Genomic DNA, 18,409 nt, shown 5'->3' with positions numbered 1-18,409 from the left:
GGTTGTGGGTTATAGGAATTAGAGTGAGTTATTCTCTCTCTCTCTCTCTCCTCTCTCACCCTTCACCCCCTCACCCTCCTCACCCCTCTCACCACCTCACCCCTTCACCCCCCCTCACCTCTCCTCACCCCTTCACCCTCACCTCACCTTCTCTCACCTCCTCACCTCCCTCACCCTCACCTCTCCTCACCTCCCTCACCTCTCCTCACCTCCCTCACTTCCCTCACCTCCTCACCCTCCTCACCTCCTCACCTCACACCTCCCCCCACCTCTCCTCACCCTCCTCACCCTCTCCCCACCCCCTCATCTCTACACGTCACTAATATCAAGACACACACAACTTATATCACAAACAGCTTTTATGTCAGAAGTTTGTGCCGAGAGTTAGTGGTTAAGAAAGATGGTGTTTGTGTGTTTCGTCGGGTTAATATTGTTGATGTATAGTTCTGTTTAGTCTCATCTTACCTCTGGGTGATATCCCTGTCCTGTGCGTTCTTCTGTGTCTGTCTGTGTGTGTGTGTGTGTGTGTGTGTGTGTGTGTGTGTGTGTGTGTGTGTGTGTGTGTGTGTGTTCTGTCTTTGTCTGTAAGCTCCTCGGCGTTGTGTGAGGTCAGGTTATTGAAGGTCAAGAAGAATTGTTGCTCTCTCTCAATAATGCGTTGCCACAGCTGTCAGGGACCTAAGTGCCGTTTTCTGGTTGTACTTTTTAACAATAATAAAAATTGTATACCAAAAAATATATAAAATATGCTTTTATATATACAAAAAATTTATCAAAAGCCTAAAATAATTATTGATCATTGGACAAAAAAAAAAAGAAGAAAATAAAAAAAATTCCATTGTTTACCATTAATGTTTTTGATCCGTTTTCAGGTCTGGTTTTCCTTCAGTTTCGAGGGGAGACTAAAAGAGCGCTCTTGCCTAACGAGATCACCTCCCTGGATACGGTCAAGGCTCTGTTCGTCAGGTCCTTTCCTAACCAGCTGACGATGCAGTACCTTGATCTTCCCTCAGTCAAGATCTATATCCATGACTCCAATAAGGACATGTTCTACGACCTGGAAGACTTAGGGTGAGTATTAGAACATTGTTTTAATTTTTAAGAGTGTTTACTTTTCTTTATGTGTTTTGTGTTTTTGTTTTTCCTCTTGTGGAAATGTTTCTTATCGTGAGGAGGATTTCAAACTTGTAGTCAACGTTACCTTTCAGTGTTGAATTGTTGAAGTGATGTTATGGGATTGTTCAACGTTACCTTTCAGTGTTGAATTGTTGAAGTGATGTTATGGGATTGTTTCAACGTCGATTCAGCGTTGATGTAGCGTTGCAGTAGTTCTATAGTTTCTTGGTTTATCTTATCTCCTCATCAAGTCTTTACGTGTATTGATGTGAAATATATTTACAATGACGTCTTTGTTGTTGTTGTTTTTTTTAATAGAGGTAAATATAATGGCTAATATATTTTTGTGAGCCTTAGATATTTTTTTTATTACAGATTACTTGTTCTAAGACATTTACCCCCCACTCCCCCTCACCCCCACCCTTAAACGTTGTTCTTCCACACCTCACTCACTATCTTGCCACGATACGTCTTTTATTTACCATTTTTGTACATTTCTACACGTATTTTTTTGCATTTTCTTTGTATTTTATCTTTGGCTCGTATTTGTCTTGTCCGCTTGTTAAGGAAGAGCGAGGACTTGGACAATTTGGGACATGAGTTTGACCCTTACGTTTGTGGTCATTTGGCTGCCTTAGGGCTACATTAATCACGGGTAGGCTGGCTGACAAGGGGGGGTGAAAGTAGGCCTATATGGTATATCCTACAGGCCGGGGCATTAAAGACACGCACCTGGCAGTATTGGTAAGGAAAACATTGATTAGAAGTCATAATTAGTGAGGGTAGACAGGTATAGGTTTATGATTACACCTGGGTTTAAGTCACCGTCTATAGAGCTGTAAACCAACCCCCCTCCCCCCATACATAAACAAAAACAAAAGAGGGTAATTATGGGGTGGGGGGAAGGGGGAGACAATGATTCACCTCAGCTTAGTTGTGTCTCCCCGCCTCACTGGAAACCATTCTCTTATACTTTTAACCTCACACAGAAAATGTACACACTACCTACCTCGCTCGCTCGCCCCACCTACCTGTGTAAACCCCGACTCTGTGTGTGTGTGTGTGTGTGTGTGTGTGTGTGTGGGGCGTGGTATTATTATTATTATTATTATTATTATTATTATTATTATTATTATTATTATTATTATTATTATTATTATTATTATTATTATTATTATTATTATTATTATTATTATCAAGGATATTTGTTCACATTGGATATTATTTACATGATAATTATCTGGGTTTTAAGTAACTGTTCCTTTAATCTTGACACATAATCCCCAAAGAATTATTTAGCGAGAGTAACTGAAATGTGACGTGGTATTCCCGTAGAGTTTAGCGCTTTGGTGAGAATATTACTTGAGCCACTGTCCCGCCCTCTGTGATACTGTGTACATTATATACTAGAGTACAGCCCCATTGTAGAGTACTATTAAGTGAATCAAATTAGCGGATTTAACATTTTGAGTACGATGACATGAGACTTAAGGGAGTTTTGATTATTGTATTCAAGGGGTTAAAACATCGTACTCAAAGGGTTAAAACATCGTACTCAAAAGGGTTAAATCATCGTAATCAAGGGCTTAGATCATCGTACTCAAGGGGTTAAATCATCGTAATCAAAGGGTTAAATCATCGTACTCAAAGGGTTAAAACCTCGTACTCAAAGGGATAAATCATCGTACTCAAAGGGTTAAATCATCGTACTCAAGGGGTTAAGTGTGTTCTGAAGTCAAACCTATATGTCCAGATCTCAATGCGTTTATGTAACAAGAATATGTACTCTGCCACATATTCTGAAGACTAATTACATACTACATAATTAAGGGGTAATTTTTTTTGTCATTATAATTAAGTGTTGGTGGTTGAGAAATTAGATATGGTTTTTAATTTAATTTTTTTTTTGTTTTTTTTTTCCGCCGTGGTTTTTAAAGGGACACACATTGTTAGGGTTTTAGTCTTGGTAAGTAACGCACGTGTGTGGGGTTTTTAATTCGTGTTATTTCCTGGCAAGTTTTGTTTTAGTAAATAATTAAATCTTAAAACCTTGAGAATTAATTGGCTATTTTAAGTATACCAACCAATCATTTTTAACTTAATAACTTGGATCAAAATAGTTAATCATCTTTTGTTCTCACCTGTCTTAATTAGTGTTTAATTTGGCGTCTTACCTGGTGTTATAAGACTCACCTGGTTATGGGTAGAGTTTTATAATAAGTTTGGATGTTTCTCTCGGGTAACTTCTTAAATATTTAGTAATTAGGAATAAATTCAAGAAGGTATTTTTTTTCTTAACTCTGTACACGAGATTTGAAAGTTGTTTCACCATAACGTTATAAGAAGATGATTTGAGACTTTGTTCAGGTGTGTGTGTGTGTGTGTGTGTGTGTGTGTGTGTGTGTGTGTGTGTGTGTGTGTGTGTGTGTGTGTGTGTGTGTGTGTGTGTGTGTGTGTGTGTGTGTGTGTGTGTGTGTGTGTGTGTGTGTGTGTGTGTGTGTGTGTTACGTGGTTGAATATATAGATAGTTGGGATAGTTGCATTAATAGATAAACCTTATTCATTAGTAAAGAAAAGAATATTTCGTTAGTTAAAAACATTGATAATTACTTCGTAAGTTAGAGAGGTAATTAGTGTATGAGGTAGGTACACACATACGTACATACAGGCGGTACACACTCACTGACAGCCCCGCTATACGTACATACAGACAGTACACACCCACTATTTTAACCCGCTATACGTACATACGGGCAGTACACCACTGACTAACCGCTATACGTACATACAGACGGTACACTCACTGACAGCGATATACGTACATACAGACGGTACACCCACTGACAGCCCGCTATGCTATACGTACATACAGACAGTACACACCCACTGACAGCCCCGCTATTGTTTGTATCGTAAAAGAAAGAAAAAAGCTTACATTACTTTTTATTTAGTGTATAACATTGTTTTTGTGTCGCCAGCCCGTGTCTTCACCAGTAGCGGCTAGTTTGTTTACTCACAGGTGTATTGAAATGTAAACACTAGGCTTTTTTAATAGTGTTCAGTGTGTTCAGTGTGTGTGTGTGTGTGTGTGTGTGTGTGTGTGTGTGTGTGTGTGTGTGTACCGTCCATACATCACTCGTTTCTTGAGGGTATCTGACTGGTCCTTAGTCCTTGCTATACAGTTTAGTAAGTGCAGGGGATCGAGTACAGTGCCTGGCTATATTGGGTTAGGTTAGGTCTTGTCACATTACTAAAGAACTTTTATGAATAATGTTTTATATATAAATTTCTTGTTATGGTTCATCATTTTTAATAGGAATTTTTATTTATTTATTCTCTAAATCACTTTCTAAATGGATTTTATTATTAATGTTTTTTTACTTTCTGCCTCCTCATATTATTGTTTACTTTCTCTTGTGTCCATTTATTGTTGTTTAATCTCTACCAAGTCATTTTGTTAAGTTTACTGCTGTCATTTATTTTTTCAGTGTTCGTCTATTTCTGGCAACATTGTTAATTAAGTTTGTTCACAGGAGAAGAGAATTTGATAACCCTTACGGCGGTCGGTGGCAGGGAGGGAAGGGAGAAGGAGGGAGGCAGGGAGGGAAGGGAGAAGGAGGGAGGCAGGGAGGGAAGGGAGAAGGAGGGAGGGAGGCAGGGAAGGGAGAAGGAGGGAGGGAGGTAGGGAGAGAAGGGGAGGAGGGAGGGAGACAGGGAAGGAAGGGAGAAGGAGGGATGGAGACAGGGGAGGGAAGAACAATGGGAGCAGTAAGGGAGTGGAAAGGAGGGGAGAGATAGAGAGGGAGAATGGGGAGAGAGGGAGAGGGGAGAAGAGGGGAAGAGAGAGATAGAGAGGGAGAATGGGTTGGGAAGGGGAGGGGAGAGGGAAGGGAGGAAAGAAGGGAGAAGAGGTGGGAAGGGAGAGTCGTGTGTGTGTGTGTGTGTGTGTGTGTGTGGGTGTGTGTGTGTGTTTTACCATCATACATTGTAGTTCTCTCAGTCTGTCTGTCTCTCTCTCTCTCATTCTTTCTCTCTATCATCTCTCCTCCTTCTCTCTCTTTATTAATGTATACATAGTTCATACATGGTGTGGGGTACAGTATGTGTATGTATACGTGTATGTGTAGCGTTGTGTGTACATACCTGTGTGGACGTAGTTGATTTTACACACACACGGTTGGTGAAGGACATTTGGTTTAGTTAATTAAGATAAAACATTAAGTATTTTAAGTTTAAGATGGCATATAATTAAGGTCATTAGCATTAGTGTATAGTAGAGTAGTGTAATTAGAGTACACAGTAGTTAGTTAAAGATAAAGTCGTTATTGATGTGTTCAACTTTTCTTTCAGCGGGACTTGCTTTATCAGGTAATTAGCCTTGTTTGGTTATTAAACTACAGTAGATGTATAAGGGTACTACAGTAGATGTATAAGGGTACTACAGTAGATGTATAAGGGTACTACAGTAGATGTATAAGGTGTGAGGTGAGGGAGTGTGTTGTAACTCTCAGGTGTTTGTGTCTCTGGCAACAGGTCTTGTGCTGCTGTCTACACCTCAGTGATGATGATGATGGTGATGATGTTGGTGGTGATGATGATGGTGATGATGGTGGTGATGATGGTGATGGTGGTGATGTTGGTGGTGATGATGTTGGTGGTGGTGATGATGATGATGGTGGTGATGATGTTGGTGGTGATGATGATGGTGATGATGGTGATGATGATGGTGATGGTGGTGATGTTGGTGGTGATGATGTTGGTGGTGGTGATGATGATGATGATGGTGGTGATGATGTTGGTGGTGATGGTGATGGGTGATGGTGATGATGATGGTGGTGGTGATGATGTTGGTGGTGATGTTGGTGGTGATGAAGTGGTGATTGAGTGTTGGTGGTGATGGTGGTGAGGATGATGGTGGTGGTGATGATGGTGATGATGGTGATGATGGTGATGGTGGATGATGATGATGGTGGTGGTGATGTTGGGTGATGGTGATGATGATGGTGGTGATGGTGGTGGTGATGATGGTGGTGGTGATGATGGTGGTGATGGTGGTGGGTGATGGTGTAGTGTGGTGGTGGTGGGTGGTGATGGTGGTGGTGGTGATGGTGGTGGTGTTGGTGGTGATGGTGGTGGTGATGATGGTGATGATGAGTGGTGGTGAGGTGGTGGAGTGATGATGGTGGTGATGGTGATAAGGTGATGGTGGTGGTGGTGTTGATGTTGGTGGTGATGGTGTGAGTGGTGGTGGTGATGTTGGTGGTGATGAGTGGTGATGGTGGTGATGATGATGGTGGTGATGATGGTGGTGGTGGTGGTGGGTGGTGTTGGTGTGAGGTGGTGATGGTGGTGATGGTGGTGAGTGGGTGGGTGGGTAGTGGTGGTGGTGTGGTGGTGATGTTGGTGGTGGTGGTGGTGGTGATGGTGATGGCGGTGTTGGGTGAGGTGGTGGTGATGGTGAGTGATGGTGGGATGGTGGTGGTGGTGAGTGGTGATGGTGAGTGGTGATGATGGTGGTGATGATGGTGATGGTGATGATGGGATGGTGATGATGGTGATGGTGATGATGGGTGGTGATGATGGTGATGATGTTGGTGGTGGTGATGATGGTGATGATGGTGATGGTGATGGTGGTGGTGATGATGATGGTGATGATGATGGTGATGATGGTGGTGGTGATGGTGATGGTGATGATGGTGGTGATGATGATGGTGATGATGGTGGTGAGATGATGGTGATGATAGTGGTGTGGTAGGTGATGATGGTGGTGGTGATGATGAGGTGACATGATGGTGGTGGTGATGATGGTGGTGATGTGATGGGTGATGATGTGGTGATGATGGTGATGGTGATGATAGGTGGTGATGATGGTGAGTGGTGATGGTGGTGGTTGATGGTGATGATGTTGGTGGTGGTGATGATGGTGATGATGGTGATGGTGATGATGGTGGTGGTGATGATGATGGTGATGATGATGATGGTGATGATGGTGGTGGTGATGATGCTTGAATAATAATAATAATAATGAAAATAATGATGATAATTATGGTCAAGATATTAATATAAATTGTGTTGATAATAATAATGATAATAAAATAATATAATAATAATAATGATAATAATAATAATGATAATAATAATAATAATAGGAATAAGAGTAAAAAAATGTGTTTATATATAATAAGTTAATTTGATCATATTTAGGCAGTGGTGATGTGTCCGGTCACAGATCTTTACTAACGTTCGCTATTTGTCCGGCATTCTGATTGGTCGAGGTTGATGAAGCTGATTGTAGTTTAGTGAATTCGGTCTTTACAACTCCTCCATAACCAGTCTCTTCTTCTACCAGGTAGCGTTAGGGTTTTAATCAGGTAAAATAAGGTGGGTGAGGGGGTGGTGGGAGGGATAATCTTCAGGTGATTCAAGTTTATTTCCTGGAACAAATACAACAGGGGAGAGAGATGGCCAATACAGTGTTGTAGTAGTTGTGATCACCTGAAGCTCACCTGGGGTTGTTGTTATTGGTGTGTTTAATTAACCTACACACACCTGGTTATAGTGTCTCCCGTCGCTTCCGGTATGTGAGAGAGGAGGGATGTGAATGGGTAATGGTGGTAGTACTGTAGTATTGGTGGTGGTGATTGTGGTAGTAGTTGTGATAGTGGTTAGTGGTGTAGTAGTCCTGGTGATAGTGGTAGGTGGTGATGGTGGTAGTGGTAATAGTCTTTCACTTCCCCTCCACAGCCTCCCAACACAACACCTGAAACTAATATCTACCTCCCACCCCCCTCACCTCCCTCCCTCTCCCCTACCTCTTCCTCCCCCCCACCCCCTCTTTCTCCACCCCCTCCACCCCCCCCTCTCCTCTCCTCTCCCTCCCAACGTCAGAAGTCAGATCACAGGTGTATTACAAGTCCATGATTGAATATAACACCGAGCTTCTTACCTGTGTTGTCGATCAGGTATATAAAACAGGTATATAACAGGTTTATTGCCGGGTGTAGAGGTGACTTGAACATCCCTACCTGGATGATGGATGGGGATAGCGAGAGGTGAATAGTGATGGGATAGTAGTACAGTTACCTGCCTCCATCTCCTGATTGCCCCTTGCCCTCTCTGTCCCCTCTCACACTCAGTTGACGGGGTCGAGATTAGGGAGGTGAGATTAGACAGACAGTCACCCACCCAGTCAACCAATCAGAGACAGGTAATCACAGCTAATCTGACGGACGGATCGATATACAAACAGACAGGTGTACACAGACAGACAGACAGACGAACAGACAGATATATACAGACAGACAGACAGACAGACGAACAGACAGACATACGAACAGACAGACAGACAGACAGACATAAACAGATAGACAGACATACAGACAGAGATATACAGACATACAGACAGACAGACACGCACGACACCAAGTCTCCGAACTCTTCCTTTGAACAGGGAAAAATAAATTCCCCAGACGAGGGAAAAAATGAGGTAAATTTCCCTAATTAGTCTTTTTTTTAACGAGGTGTTTTCCCCAGAGGGATTAGTCAAGAAGGATTAAGAACGAGTAATTACGGTAGTGGCATTAAAGATTAGGGGTTAGGATATAGGGACGAGAGATTAGGTTTAAGGGAATTGGATTAAAAGATTTGGGATTAGGATTACAGGTGAGGGATTAAAGAACTGATGATGATTAGTAATTAGTAACAAAGAGGTCATTGACGAGTGATTAGAGCCCAGGGATTGGAGAGGGATTAGTAGTGAGGGATTTAGGATTACGGACGAAGAAGTTAGGGATTACATGACGTCACGTGTTGTTCTAACCTCTCTCACTCTCTCTCTCTCTCTCTCTCTCTCTCTCTCTCTCTCTCTCTCTCTCTCTCTCTCTCTCTCTCTCTCTCTCTCTCTCTCTCTCTCTCTCTCTCTCTCTCTCTCTCTCATGTGTTATGGAACTGGACTGTATATATTCTTGTAGGGCAATGTGGGCGGCGTGTGGGCGGCGTGTGGGCGGCAAGTGGGCGGCAGAGGGCTGAATGGTGAGATGGGTAATGCTTTGATGTGGTGATAGTGTCAGTGGTGAGCTGATGGTGTTAATTATGGTGTTTGTCCTGATGCTGGTGATGGTGATGGTAGTGGTGGGGTGGTGAGGGTTGTGGTGATAGTGGTGATAGTTGTGGTGGTGGTGGACAGGTGTTACGGTGAGACAGGTGTTACGGTGAGACAGGTGTTACGGTGGAACTGGAATGTTACAGTGAGACAGGTGTTACGGTGAGACAGGTGTTACGGTGGGACAGGTGTTACGGTGGACAGGTGTTACGGTGAGACAGGTGTTACGGTGAGAGACAGGTGTTACGGTGGACAGGTTATTTACGGTGAGACAGGTGTTACGGTGAGACAGGTGTTACGGTGAGACAGGTGTTACGGTGAGACAGGTGTTACGGTGGACAGATGTTAACAGGGACAGACAGGTGGATGGAGGTTGCGGTCGTGAAGGCGGATTTAAAGTCAGATTCACCAGAACGTAACCAGAGATCTTAAGTTGGCTGGAGCTTCGTTCTAACGGGGCTTACATTAGTCGAGAGTTTGTAGGTGGGGGTTGAGGGAGGAGGGTCACCTTCTTCCCCCGTGTGTAATAAAAATACTTCTTTCTGTTTTGCATCCGATGACTCTCTCCCTCTCTCTCTCCTCTCCTCTCTCTCTCTCTCTCTCTCTCTCCTGAGATTAGTGACGTTCTGTTCTATTTTCTCGTCGAAAATACAACGCGCGCTTATAAACACTCCCTTAAATTCTCCCTCTCTAAAACACTCCCTTAAATGCTCCCTCCATTAAAAACTCCCCTTAAAAATACCCCTTTAAAAATCAACAACTAAAACTACCCCTCCATTCCTTCCCTCCCACTTCTCCCCCACCCTCCCCCCTCCCTATCTTTCCCTCTATAAGAAAGGACAAGTTCTTCCCCCTGCGTTTGTTACTTACCTTCCTCCGGAGAACTAACCACCCGCGTCCGTGTACCTGTCCTGGCGATGAAAAACAACAAAAATAAATAAAACAAACAAAAAACTATATCGGACATGAGGGGAAGGAAGGGGGAGGAGGAGGAGGAAGGGGAGAAAAGAAGGGGTGAGGAGGGGAGGTTGAAATTTATAGTCGTGAGGTAGAGCTGGCTAGTGGAGGGAGGAGAGAGGAGAGGAGAGTGAGGGGAAGGAGGAGTGAGGAAGGAGGGAGGAGTGAGGGAAGGGGGGAGGTAAAGTATATTTAGCCTCAGGTAAGTCGAGTATCACCAAGACACGTGGCGGAGGTGTAAGGGTCTTCTTTCTCCTCCTCCTCCTCTTCCTCCTCCTTCTCCTCTCCTTCTCCTCCTCCTCCTCCTCTCCTCTCTCCCTCTCCATCTTCACAATCCCTTCCTCCCCTTTTCCACCTTCTTCCTTCTCCTCCCTCCTCCTCTCTCCTTTCTCTCATTCCCTCCCCTCTCGCCTCCTTCCTCCTCTTCCCCCCTCCTCTTCTTCCTCCTCCCCTCCTCTTCTTCCCTCTTCCCCTCTTCTTCCCTCCTCCTCTTTTTCTTCTTCCTCCCTCCTTCTCCCCCCCCTCTACACAGGTGTCTGGGGGTAGTATCATACGTCAAGAGAAAAAAAAAAAAGATATTTTTAAAATCTTGGGAGAACTGTTCTTTAAATATCGCCAGTACAGTAGGTCGAGGCCAGGAAGCCTTTATTTATCATCTGGTAATTCAGGGGTGTGTGTGTGTGTGTGTGTGTGTGTGTGTGTGTGTGTGTGTGTAAAAGCATACTGATCTTTTGTTGACATGACAGTGGCCTTTTAATATTGACGGTGAATTGATGTCTTTTTTTGTTTTCATCTGGAGATTCACTAAGGTCAGGTGAAATAGGTGGGCATGTCAACAAAACAGCTGATCTCTGTTACAAAGTAGGGGCGTCAGGGTGAGGTGATGTAGTCTAGTTTATATATCACCTCAGATCTGTTTACATAGTGAGGTATTTTTTTTGTCAATCAAGTCACACCTTTATAAGTATCGTCAGTTAATTAAGGCAGGTGAGGTGTATGTATGTGTGTCTGTATCACCTGTGGTCTTGTTTACATTGTGGTGTTTAATTACTCTCAGTATCGAGGTCAGGGTGTCTGATAATTAAGGCAGGTGAGACATATGTAAATAAAAAAACAGCTGGTCCGGGTAGTGGGGGGGAGGGGTGAAAGTCCTGGCCTGGGGTGTTGCCAACGTTCACACACACACACACACACACACACACACACACACACACACACACACATGCACACACACACACACACACACACACACACACACACACACACACACACACACACACACACACACACACATGCACACACACACACACAATACGCCGACACCGGGACTCTAGTGATCTGATTCTCAAATGTTCATAAGATATATATTTCTCGTAAGTGAAAAGGTTAAAATGCATATGACTGGTTGACTTAAGGGGGTGGGTCTTTAAATTTTAGGGATTGGTCTTTAAATTAAGGGGGGTGGGCCGTTAATCTCTCAGCTTGGGTGGTTCAGTGGTCAAGGATCTCATTGTCAGGGGTTCGAATCCTTCCTAGCAGCGTGACGTCAGAGGAGTCGTGTTCAGGAGGTTCACAGATATGACCAGCTGCAGTGCGACGTGTGTGAGTGTTAGTCCAGGGACCATCACCACCTGCTGGGGGGTGAGGGGTGAAAGTGTGCAGGTGGAGAGGGAGAGGGAAGGACGGGAGGTAGGAGGGATGGAGGTAGGAGAGGAAAGGAGGATTGGGAGGCGGAGATAGGGAGGAAGGGAGAGTTAGGGACTGAGGAAGGGAGGGATGGAGGTAGGGAAGAGGAAGGGAGGTAGGGGGACATCAGCCACCTACTTCACCTTGGCTATTAGAACTTAATGAGGAATATACTGAAGCCAGGTGTGAGATGCAGCAGCAGCCAGGTGTGAGAATAACACCTGGCTGCTGCTGAGGTGTGGGTGGCTGCTGAAAATAACTGTGTGGATGGGTGGGCGGGTGGGTGGGTGGGTACGTGCTAGAAAGAAGTGGTAGATGGAGGTAGGGTAGGTTGGTGGTAGTGTGTGTAGGTGGGGGGTAAATGGGTGGGTACTGGAGGGGGAGGTATGGGTGGGTGCACAAGATATAGTCAACATTCAAGTGTGAAATAGTGTAAATAAATCCCACGACATCCAAGAGTATTATTTTTTGTTTGTTTGTTTGTTTGTTTGTGAGGTGATTTTTCTCTCTCTCGGGATAATTTGTGTCAAGTTAGTGCACTATATGACCCACCTCAAATTTATCCCAATTATCAATACAAAATTATCCAAGTATTAAAAGGATTCTGGCCCTCTAAAGTACTCACTGGTTTAGCTTCTTCCTGTGTGTTCGTTCTTGTGTTTGATTCTGTAAACTTAACATTTCCCTGCCCCCTCCCCCCCCTGCCCCCCTCTCAGCCTCCCCAATTACAACGATTCTGGATATTTACGATAACTTATTACACTATATTTCACCTCGACTACCCCAATTTTCTTCTCGTTAATTTCTCTGTTTCGTTATTAAGTAGTTCTTTGGGTTCTCTTCCCGTTTTCTATAGCGGGATTTGGGGGAAGAATGAGAATTGATTCTCTAATTGGTGGATGTTTTTCTTTTCTGTCGATCTCTGAGTTTTCTATTAGGGGAACTATTGGAAAATGAGACTCCCTGTGTGTGTGTGTCTGAGAGAGAGAGAGAGAGAGAGAGATGATTTATAGGAGTGCGGGTTGCCAACTGGGTTTAAAGTGACGAGGAATAGAAAACGGGAAGCCAACTTTAGGTTCAGTAGAGCAAATTGAATGTGATGGATAGGAGTTAGGACCTTACCAGCGTCACCACGAGCAATCACCAGCGCTTGACTTACCCTCGCCACGCCTGACGATCGTTCGCCCGGCTCCTACCAGTACTTATCGTCGTTTAAAACAGGTACTATAGTTTAGCTTCTCAGAGACACTAACGATGGCTCTTTCTTTTAGCTCTTTGGCCTAAAAGCTAAAAGAGGGTAAGAATCACATCCAAAATGGCGTCAACATTACCCTAAGACTCTTGTTTTAATTAGAGACGTTCATTTGACACGAGGAGCCTAATGACGTCACAGACTACGGCAAGAGTCTCAACCTTAATTAGATACGGACAGTAATTTGGAACTAGTTAAAGGGACAGTGTTAGTGTCTTAAACCTGGTTGAGTCGATATTGTTAGCCTCCCATGGTAGTTACTGTCCCCTATGGTAGTTAGGATCGTTATTATCTCCCATGGTAGTTACTGTCTGCCATGGTAGTTAGGGTCTTTATTATCTCCCATGGTAGTTACTGTCTGCCATCGTAGTTAGGATCGTTATTATCTCCCATGGTAGTTACTGTCTGCCATGGTAGTTAGGGTCGTTATTATCTCCCATGGTAGTTACTGTCTGCCATCGTAGTTAGGGTCGTTATTATCTCCCATGGTAGTTACTGTCTGCCATGGTAGTTAGGGTCGTTATTATCTCCCATGGTAGTTACTGTCTGCAATGGTAGTTAGGGTCGTTATTATCTCCCATGGTAGTTACTGTCTGCCATCGTAGTTAGGGTCGTTATTATCTCCCATAGTAGTTAGGGTCGTTAGGTGGTGTCATAAGCGAGTGTCATATAGAAATGAGATGTGTCAGAGAGAGGTGCCATACAGGTGTGTCATAACGAGCTGACATATAAGTAACAAAACACGTGAGGGACATGTTGTGGCAGCCACGTGTCAGCCGAGTGTCAGCAGCCTGTGACAGATACATGAGATGCCTACACTCGCCGCTGACACTTCGGGTAATATTTTGGCTTGCTGACAGAGGGAGGAAAAGCTGACAGGGGGAGGGTTAGCTGACAAGGGGATTGTTAGCTGACATTATAGAAAGGTTAGCTGACAAAAGGGACACACACACACACACTACTACTGCTACTACTACTACTACTACTACTACTACTACTACTACTACTACTACTACTTCTACTACTACTACTACTACTACTACTACTACTACTACTACTACTACTACTACTTTGCTGTCACTGGTAATCAAGTATGACGACCATCCAGCTATGATACAATGATATGAGTTATTAAGGATGTCACCTAGGTTGATGAGTTCTGAGGTGACTAAACAGCCTATTACCACCACCACCACCACACCAAAAACACCACTAACAATGTAAAATTAGGAAGAATTAAATAGCATCAGGGGTCAGGTAAGGTAAAATTAGAAATGAAATGAGGTCAGGTCAGGTCAGGTCAGGTCAGGTCAGGTCAGGTCAGGTCAGGTGAGTTTAACCAGACTAGCAAGGTGAGGAAGAAGTGAGGCAGGTGTCAGGTGAGGCAGGTGTCAGGTGAACCAAACCCAGAAAAATAAACCAATTTATTTCCCTCTCTTCTAAACTACAAACAACAACAAATAATTAAGTCTCTCTTGAAAACTTAGCCACAAAAAACTTAAAACTTGATCGTGTAAAGTTCTATCTGTCTGGGGTCAACTTTCACTCGGAAATTTACGTTAACAAAAATCAGTTTAAATCGAGTAATCTATATTTGGTGGCGGCGTGAGGTCTAGAGGGGCTTAAAATCACTATCTGTTATTGGTGAAAGTAAATACGACCTTATGGAGAGTGAACAGAAGGCGGTGTTTGTATGTGAGGGGTATGTGACTTAGTGCTCTATGGGTTTTAATTCGTTCACTGGGGGAGTGTTTAGGAAACCCCTTGTTAATTCTTTAGTGGTGATGGTGGTAGTGGTGGTAGTGGTGGTGGTGGTGGTAGTGGTGATGGTGGTGGTAATGGTGGTAGTGGTGGTAGTGGTAGTGGTGGTAGTAGTAGTGGTGGTAGTAGGAGTGGTGGTGATGGTGGGAGGGAGGAAGGCTGACCATCTCATAAGTTCTTGTAGTAATTGACGTCATGAAAGTCAGGAATATGTCAGTGATGTCAGCGAGGGTGATGCTGACGTTGGTGTAGTGTCAGCTAACATAGAGACATATAAAGTGTAAAGTAAATATAAACAAGTACATGACACACTTACAAATGACTTACAAGCAACATATTGTAAATCGTGTTCGAGGAAGTATCGCCTGTTCGACTTTGGGTGAACTCTTATAATGTTAGGTCAAGTTTGTTCGTTATTATTGGTGTATTGGGTCATTTAAGGTCATGTATTAACACGAACACACACTGGAACAATGCCCCACACACTAGTACCACTGGAACAATGCCCCACACACTAGTACCACTGGAACAATGCCCCACACACTAGTACCACTGGAACAATGCCCCACACACTAGTACTACTGGAACAATGCCCCACACACTAGTACCACTGGAACAATGCCCCACACACTAGTACCACTGGAACAATGCCCCACACACTAGTACTACTGGAACAATGCCCCACACACTAGTACCACTGGAACAATGCCCCCACACACTAGCCACTGGAACAATGCACACACTAGTACCACTGGAACAATGCCCACACACTTGGACAATGCCCCACACATTACCCACACTAGTACCACTGGAACAATGCCCACACACTAGTAACCTGGAACAATGCTCGAACAATGCCCCATACACTAGTACCACTGATTCTCCTCTCCTCCCTCACACTAGTACCACTGGAACAATGCCCTAGTACCACCTAGTACCACTCCCCGTACCACTGGAACAATGCCTCCCACTCCTCTGACGTTCTCAACGAACTCTTAACCACCACCTCCTGGAACAATGCCTAGTACCACTGGAACAATGCTCTCTCTCCACTTGCTCTTTCCGGCGTGAACGATTCCTTCCTCATCCTCCTCCTCCTCTGACGTTCTCAACGAACTCTTATCCTCCCTCTGCCTTTCCTATTTCTCCTCTTGTTTCCTCTCTCTTCACTCATCCTCCTTCCCTCTCCTTTCCCCTCCTTTCCTCCCCCACTCCCACCTCAGCATTACCCCAGTAGAGAAAATCTTATGGGCTATCGTTTGTGGTTGTGGCCCGTGTGTGTGGTTGATTGTGGTAGTGATTGTTGGTTGTGGTAGATGCTAAAGGATGTAATGGTGGTTGTGCGGATTGTTGTGGTTGTGGGGTTTTGGGTTGTAATTGTTGTTGTTTTGGTAGTAATGGTTGTGGTTAATAATAGTGGTTGTAGTGGTTTAGGATCGTGGTTGTGGTGACAGCGTGGTTGTGTTTGTGATTGATGAGTTATGTTGGTGTTTGTCTGTCTGTCTGTCTGTCTGTCTGTGTCTGTCTGTCTGTCTGTAAGCCAAAGATACCCAGACAATTACCCCCCAAAATCTCCATATTTTTTTTCCCTACATAAGTAAATAAGTACTTTTCCCTACATAACAACATTGAGAAAAAGCTACAAATTACTACAGGAAACTAAGCGATAAAATTTACAAAGTTTCGTGAAAAATGTGACTTACTGTACACCTAACCTAACCTAACCACAGGAGTTTGTTTCAGTAGAGTGCTCGGCTCAGTTGGTGTATGTGAATATATTGAAGCTCAAGGGGAAAATATATGCCCGGGGGGGTGGTGGGGGTGGGGGGTGGGTGGGGGTGTATTTTTGGAACGATATGCAATGGGGTGTGTTTATATTGGTGTTTTTGGGGGATATTCAGAGTGGATTTCAATGTATTTTTTGTTTTTATTGTTTAGAAAAAAATAATAAAGTGTTTAGGATTTTATTTATTTTATTTTCTTATCTTTAGAAATAAATTACTAGTATTTTAATTTTTAACGAGAATTTTTTTTATAACAAGAAAATATTAATTAATATTTAGATTCCGTTTTATAAGGCGATTTTTTTTTATTAATAAACTTAAATTTAATGTATTTTTTATGCATAAATTTTAATATCTTGATGAGTTGTTATTGTTATTATTATTATTATTATTATTATTATTATTATTATTATTATTATTATTATTATTATTAAACCGGGGAAGATTTTGGTTGGTATAGATGATTAGTAGAGATAAGTACTTTAGAAACACTTACAAAACGGCCTTAAGTGCGTACAGTAAGTGCATTAGAGAACATTGACTTTCAAGTACAAATTAGAGATACACTACTTAAATATTGCTTACAAAAAAGAATATCACAACTTACTTATAAAAAAATAAATCGAAGAAACAAATTTGACTTAGAGTTTTTAATCACAATTTTAGATCGAAAAGTTGAATATATTTTTTTGGTATTTTTTTGCGATTTATTTTACGGTGAACTTAAGTGCGAATTGTGTTAGTGAATTGGTGATATAATTTGCATCACAGTACTTAGTGTCAATAACTGTCATTGAATATAATTGCAATAGAGTAAAGTTGTTCTAGGTGCTGTGCCCATTATAATTTGCCTGTTGGTATTGTACGCGAATTTTTTATAATTAGTGAAATATAAAAATAATACGCATTTTGTTTTCTCATGTATTTATTCTCGTTCTATATTTTCCATTATAAATTTAAAACGCAATAATTTACGTAAGATGTCTGTAAAAAACAAAAATGCGATCATTTGTAATTCTCTTTCTAAAAATTATCAAGAATTTTTTTTATCTGCATCTGGGATAACGTTTATTTCTGTCTGTCTGTCTGTATGTCTGTCTGTTTGTCTGTCAGTCTGTCTGTCTGTCTGTCTGTCTGTCTGTCTGTCTGTCTGTGTGTCTGTCTGTTTGTCTGTGTGTCTGTCTGTCTGTCTGCCTGTCTGTTTGTCTGTCTGTCTGTCTGTCTGTCTGTGTGTCTGTCTGTCTGTCTGTCTGTCTGAGATAACTCGGCTCTCATTCATCACCATTTTCAACACCCAAAGTTTGTACACGTGAGAAGGAAGGTGAGATATGCATATGAGGCTGTGTGTGTGTGTGTGTGTGTGTGTGTGTGTGTGTGTGTGTGTGTGTGTGTGTGTGTGTGTGTGTGTGTGTGTGTGTGTGTGTGTGTGTTAGTGTGTGTGTGTGTGTGTGTGTGTGTTAGTGTGTGTGTGTGTGTGTGTGTGTGTGTGTGTGTGTGTGTGTGTGTGTAAAACAAGAACGATACCTCAAAATAATGATAATAATAATAGTAATAACAGGATGTGTAAACGTATAACTCAGGTAGGTGACGGATACAGCCAACAGTTAACTCGGTAATTTACCTGTAATTATGTCAAGGATGTTGCAGGTAACTTGCCAGGTAATTACCCCAACACCTGGATAACCTCTTAGCAAAGTACATACATACATACATACATACATACATACATACATACATACATTAACGTATAAA

The 18,409-nt window shown here is 42.8% G+C and overlaps 1 protein-coding gene across 23 annotated transcripts in view; it reads left to right on the top strand.

Annotated features, from left to right (window-relative positions):
* The window catches only part of LOC121875141, a 317,156-nt gene that overhangs the window by 96,196 nt on the left and 202,551 nt on the right, over positions 1-18,409 (top strand). For 21 of the 23 annotated variants that reach the window (XM_042379530.1, XM_042379529.1, XM_042379532.1 and 18 more), the window contains exons 5-6: positions 873-1,071; positions 5,467-5,484. In XM_042379530.1, the coding sequence (XP_042235464.1) occupies positions 873-1,071; positions 5,467-5,484 (217 nt within the window). The remainder of the gene's footprint in view (positions 1-872; positions 1,072-5,466; positions 5,485-18,409) is intronic. The other 2 variants (XM_042379534.1, XM_042379535.1) reach the window with 1 other exon arrangement.

The sequence above is a fragment of the Homarus americanus genome, unplaced genomic scaffold (assembly GCF_018991925.1).
Source record: "Homarus americanus isolate GMGI-L3 unplaced genomic scaffold, GMGI_Hamer_2.0 scaffold36970, whole genome shotgun sequence".
Lineage (NCBI taxonomy): Eukaryota > Metazoa > Arthropoda > Malacostraca > Decapoda > Nephropidae > Homarus > Homarus americanus.
This window is presented reverse-complemented; position numbering and strand designations above follow the sequence as displayed.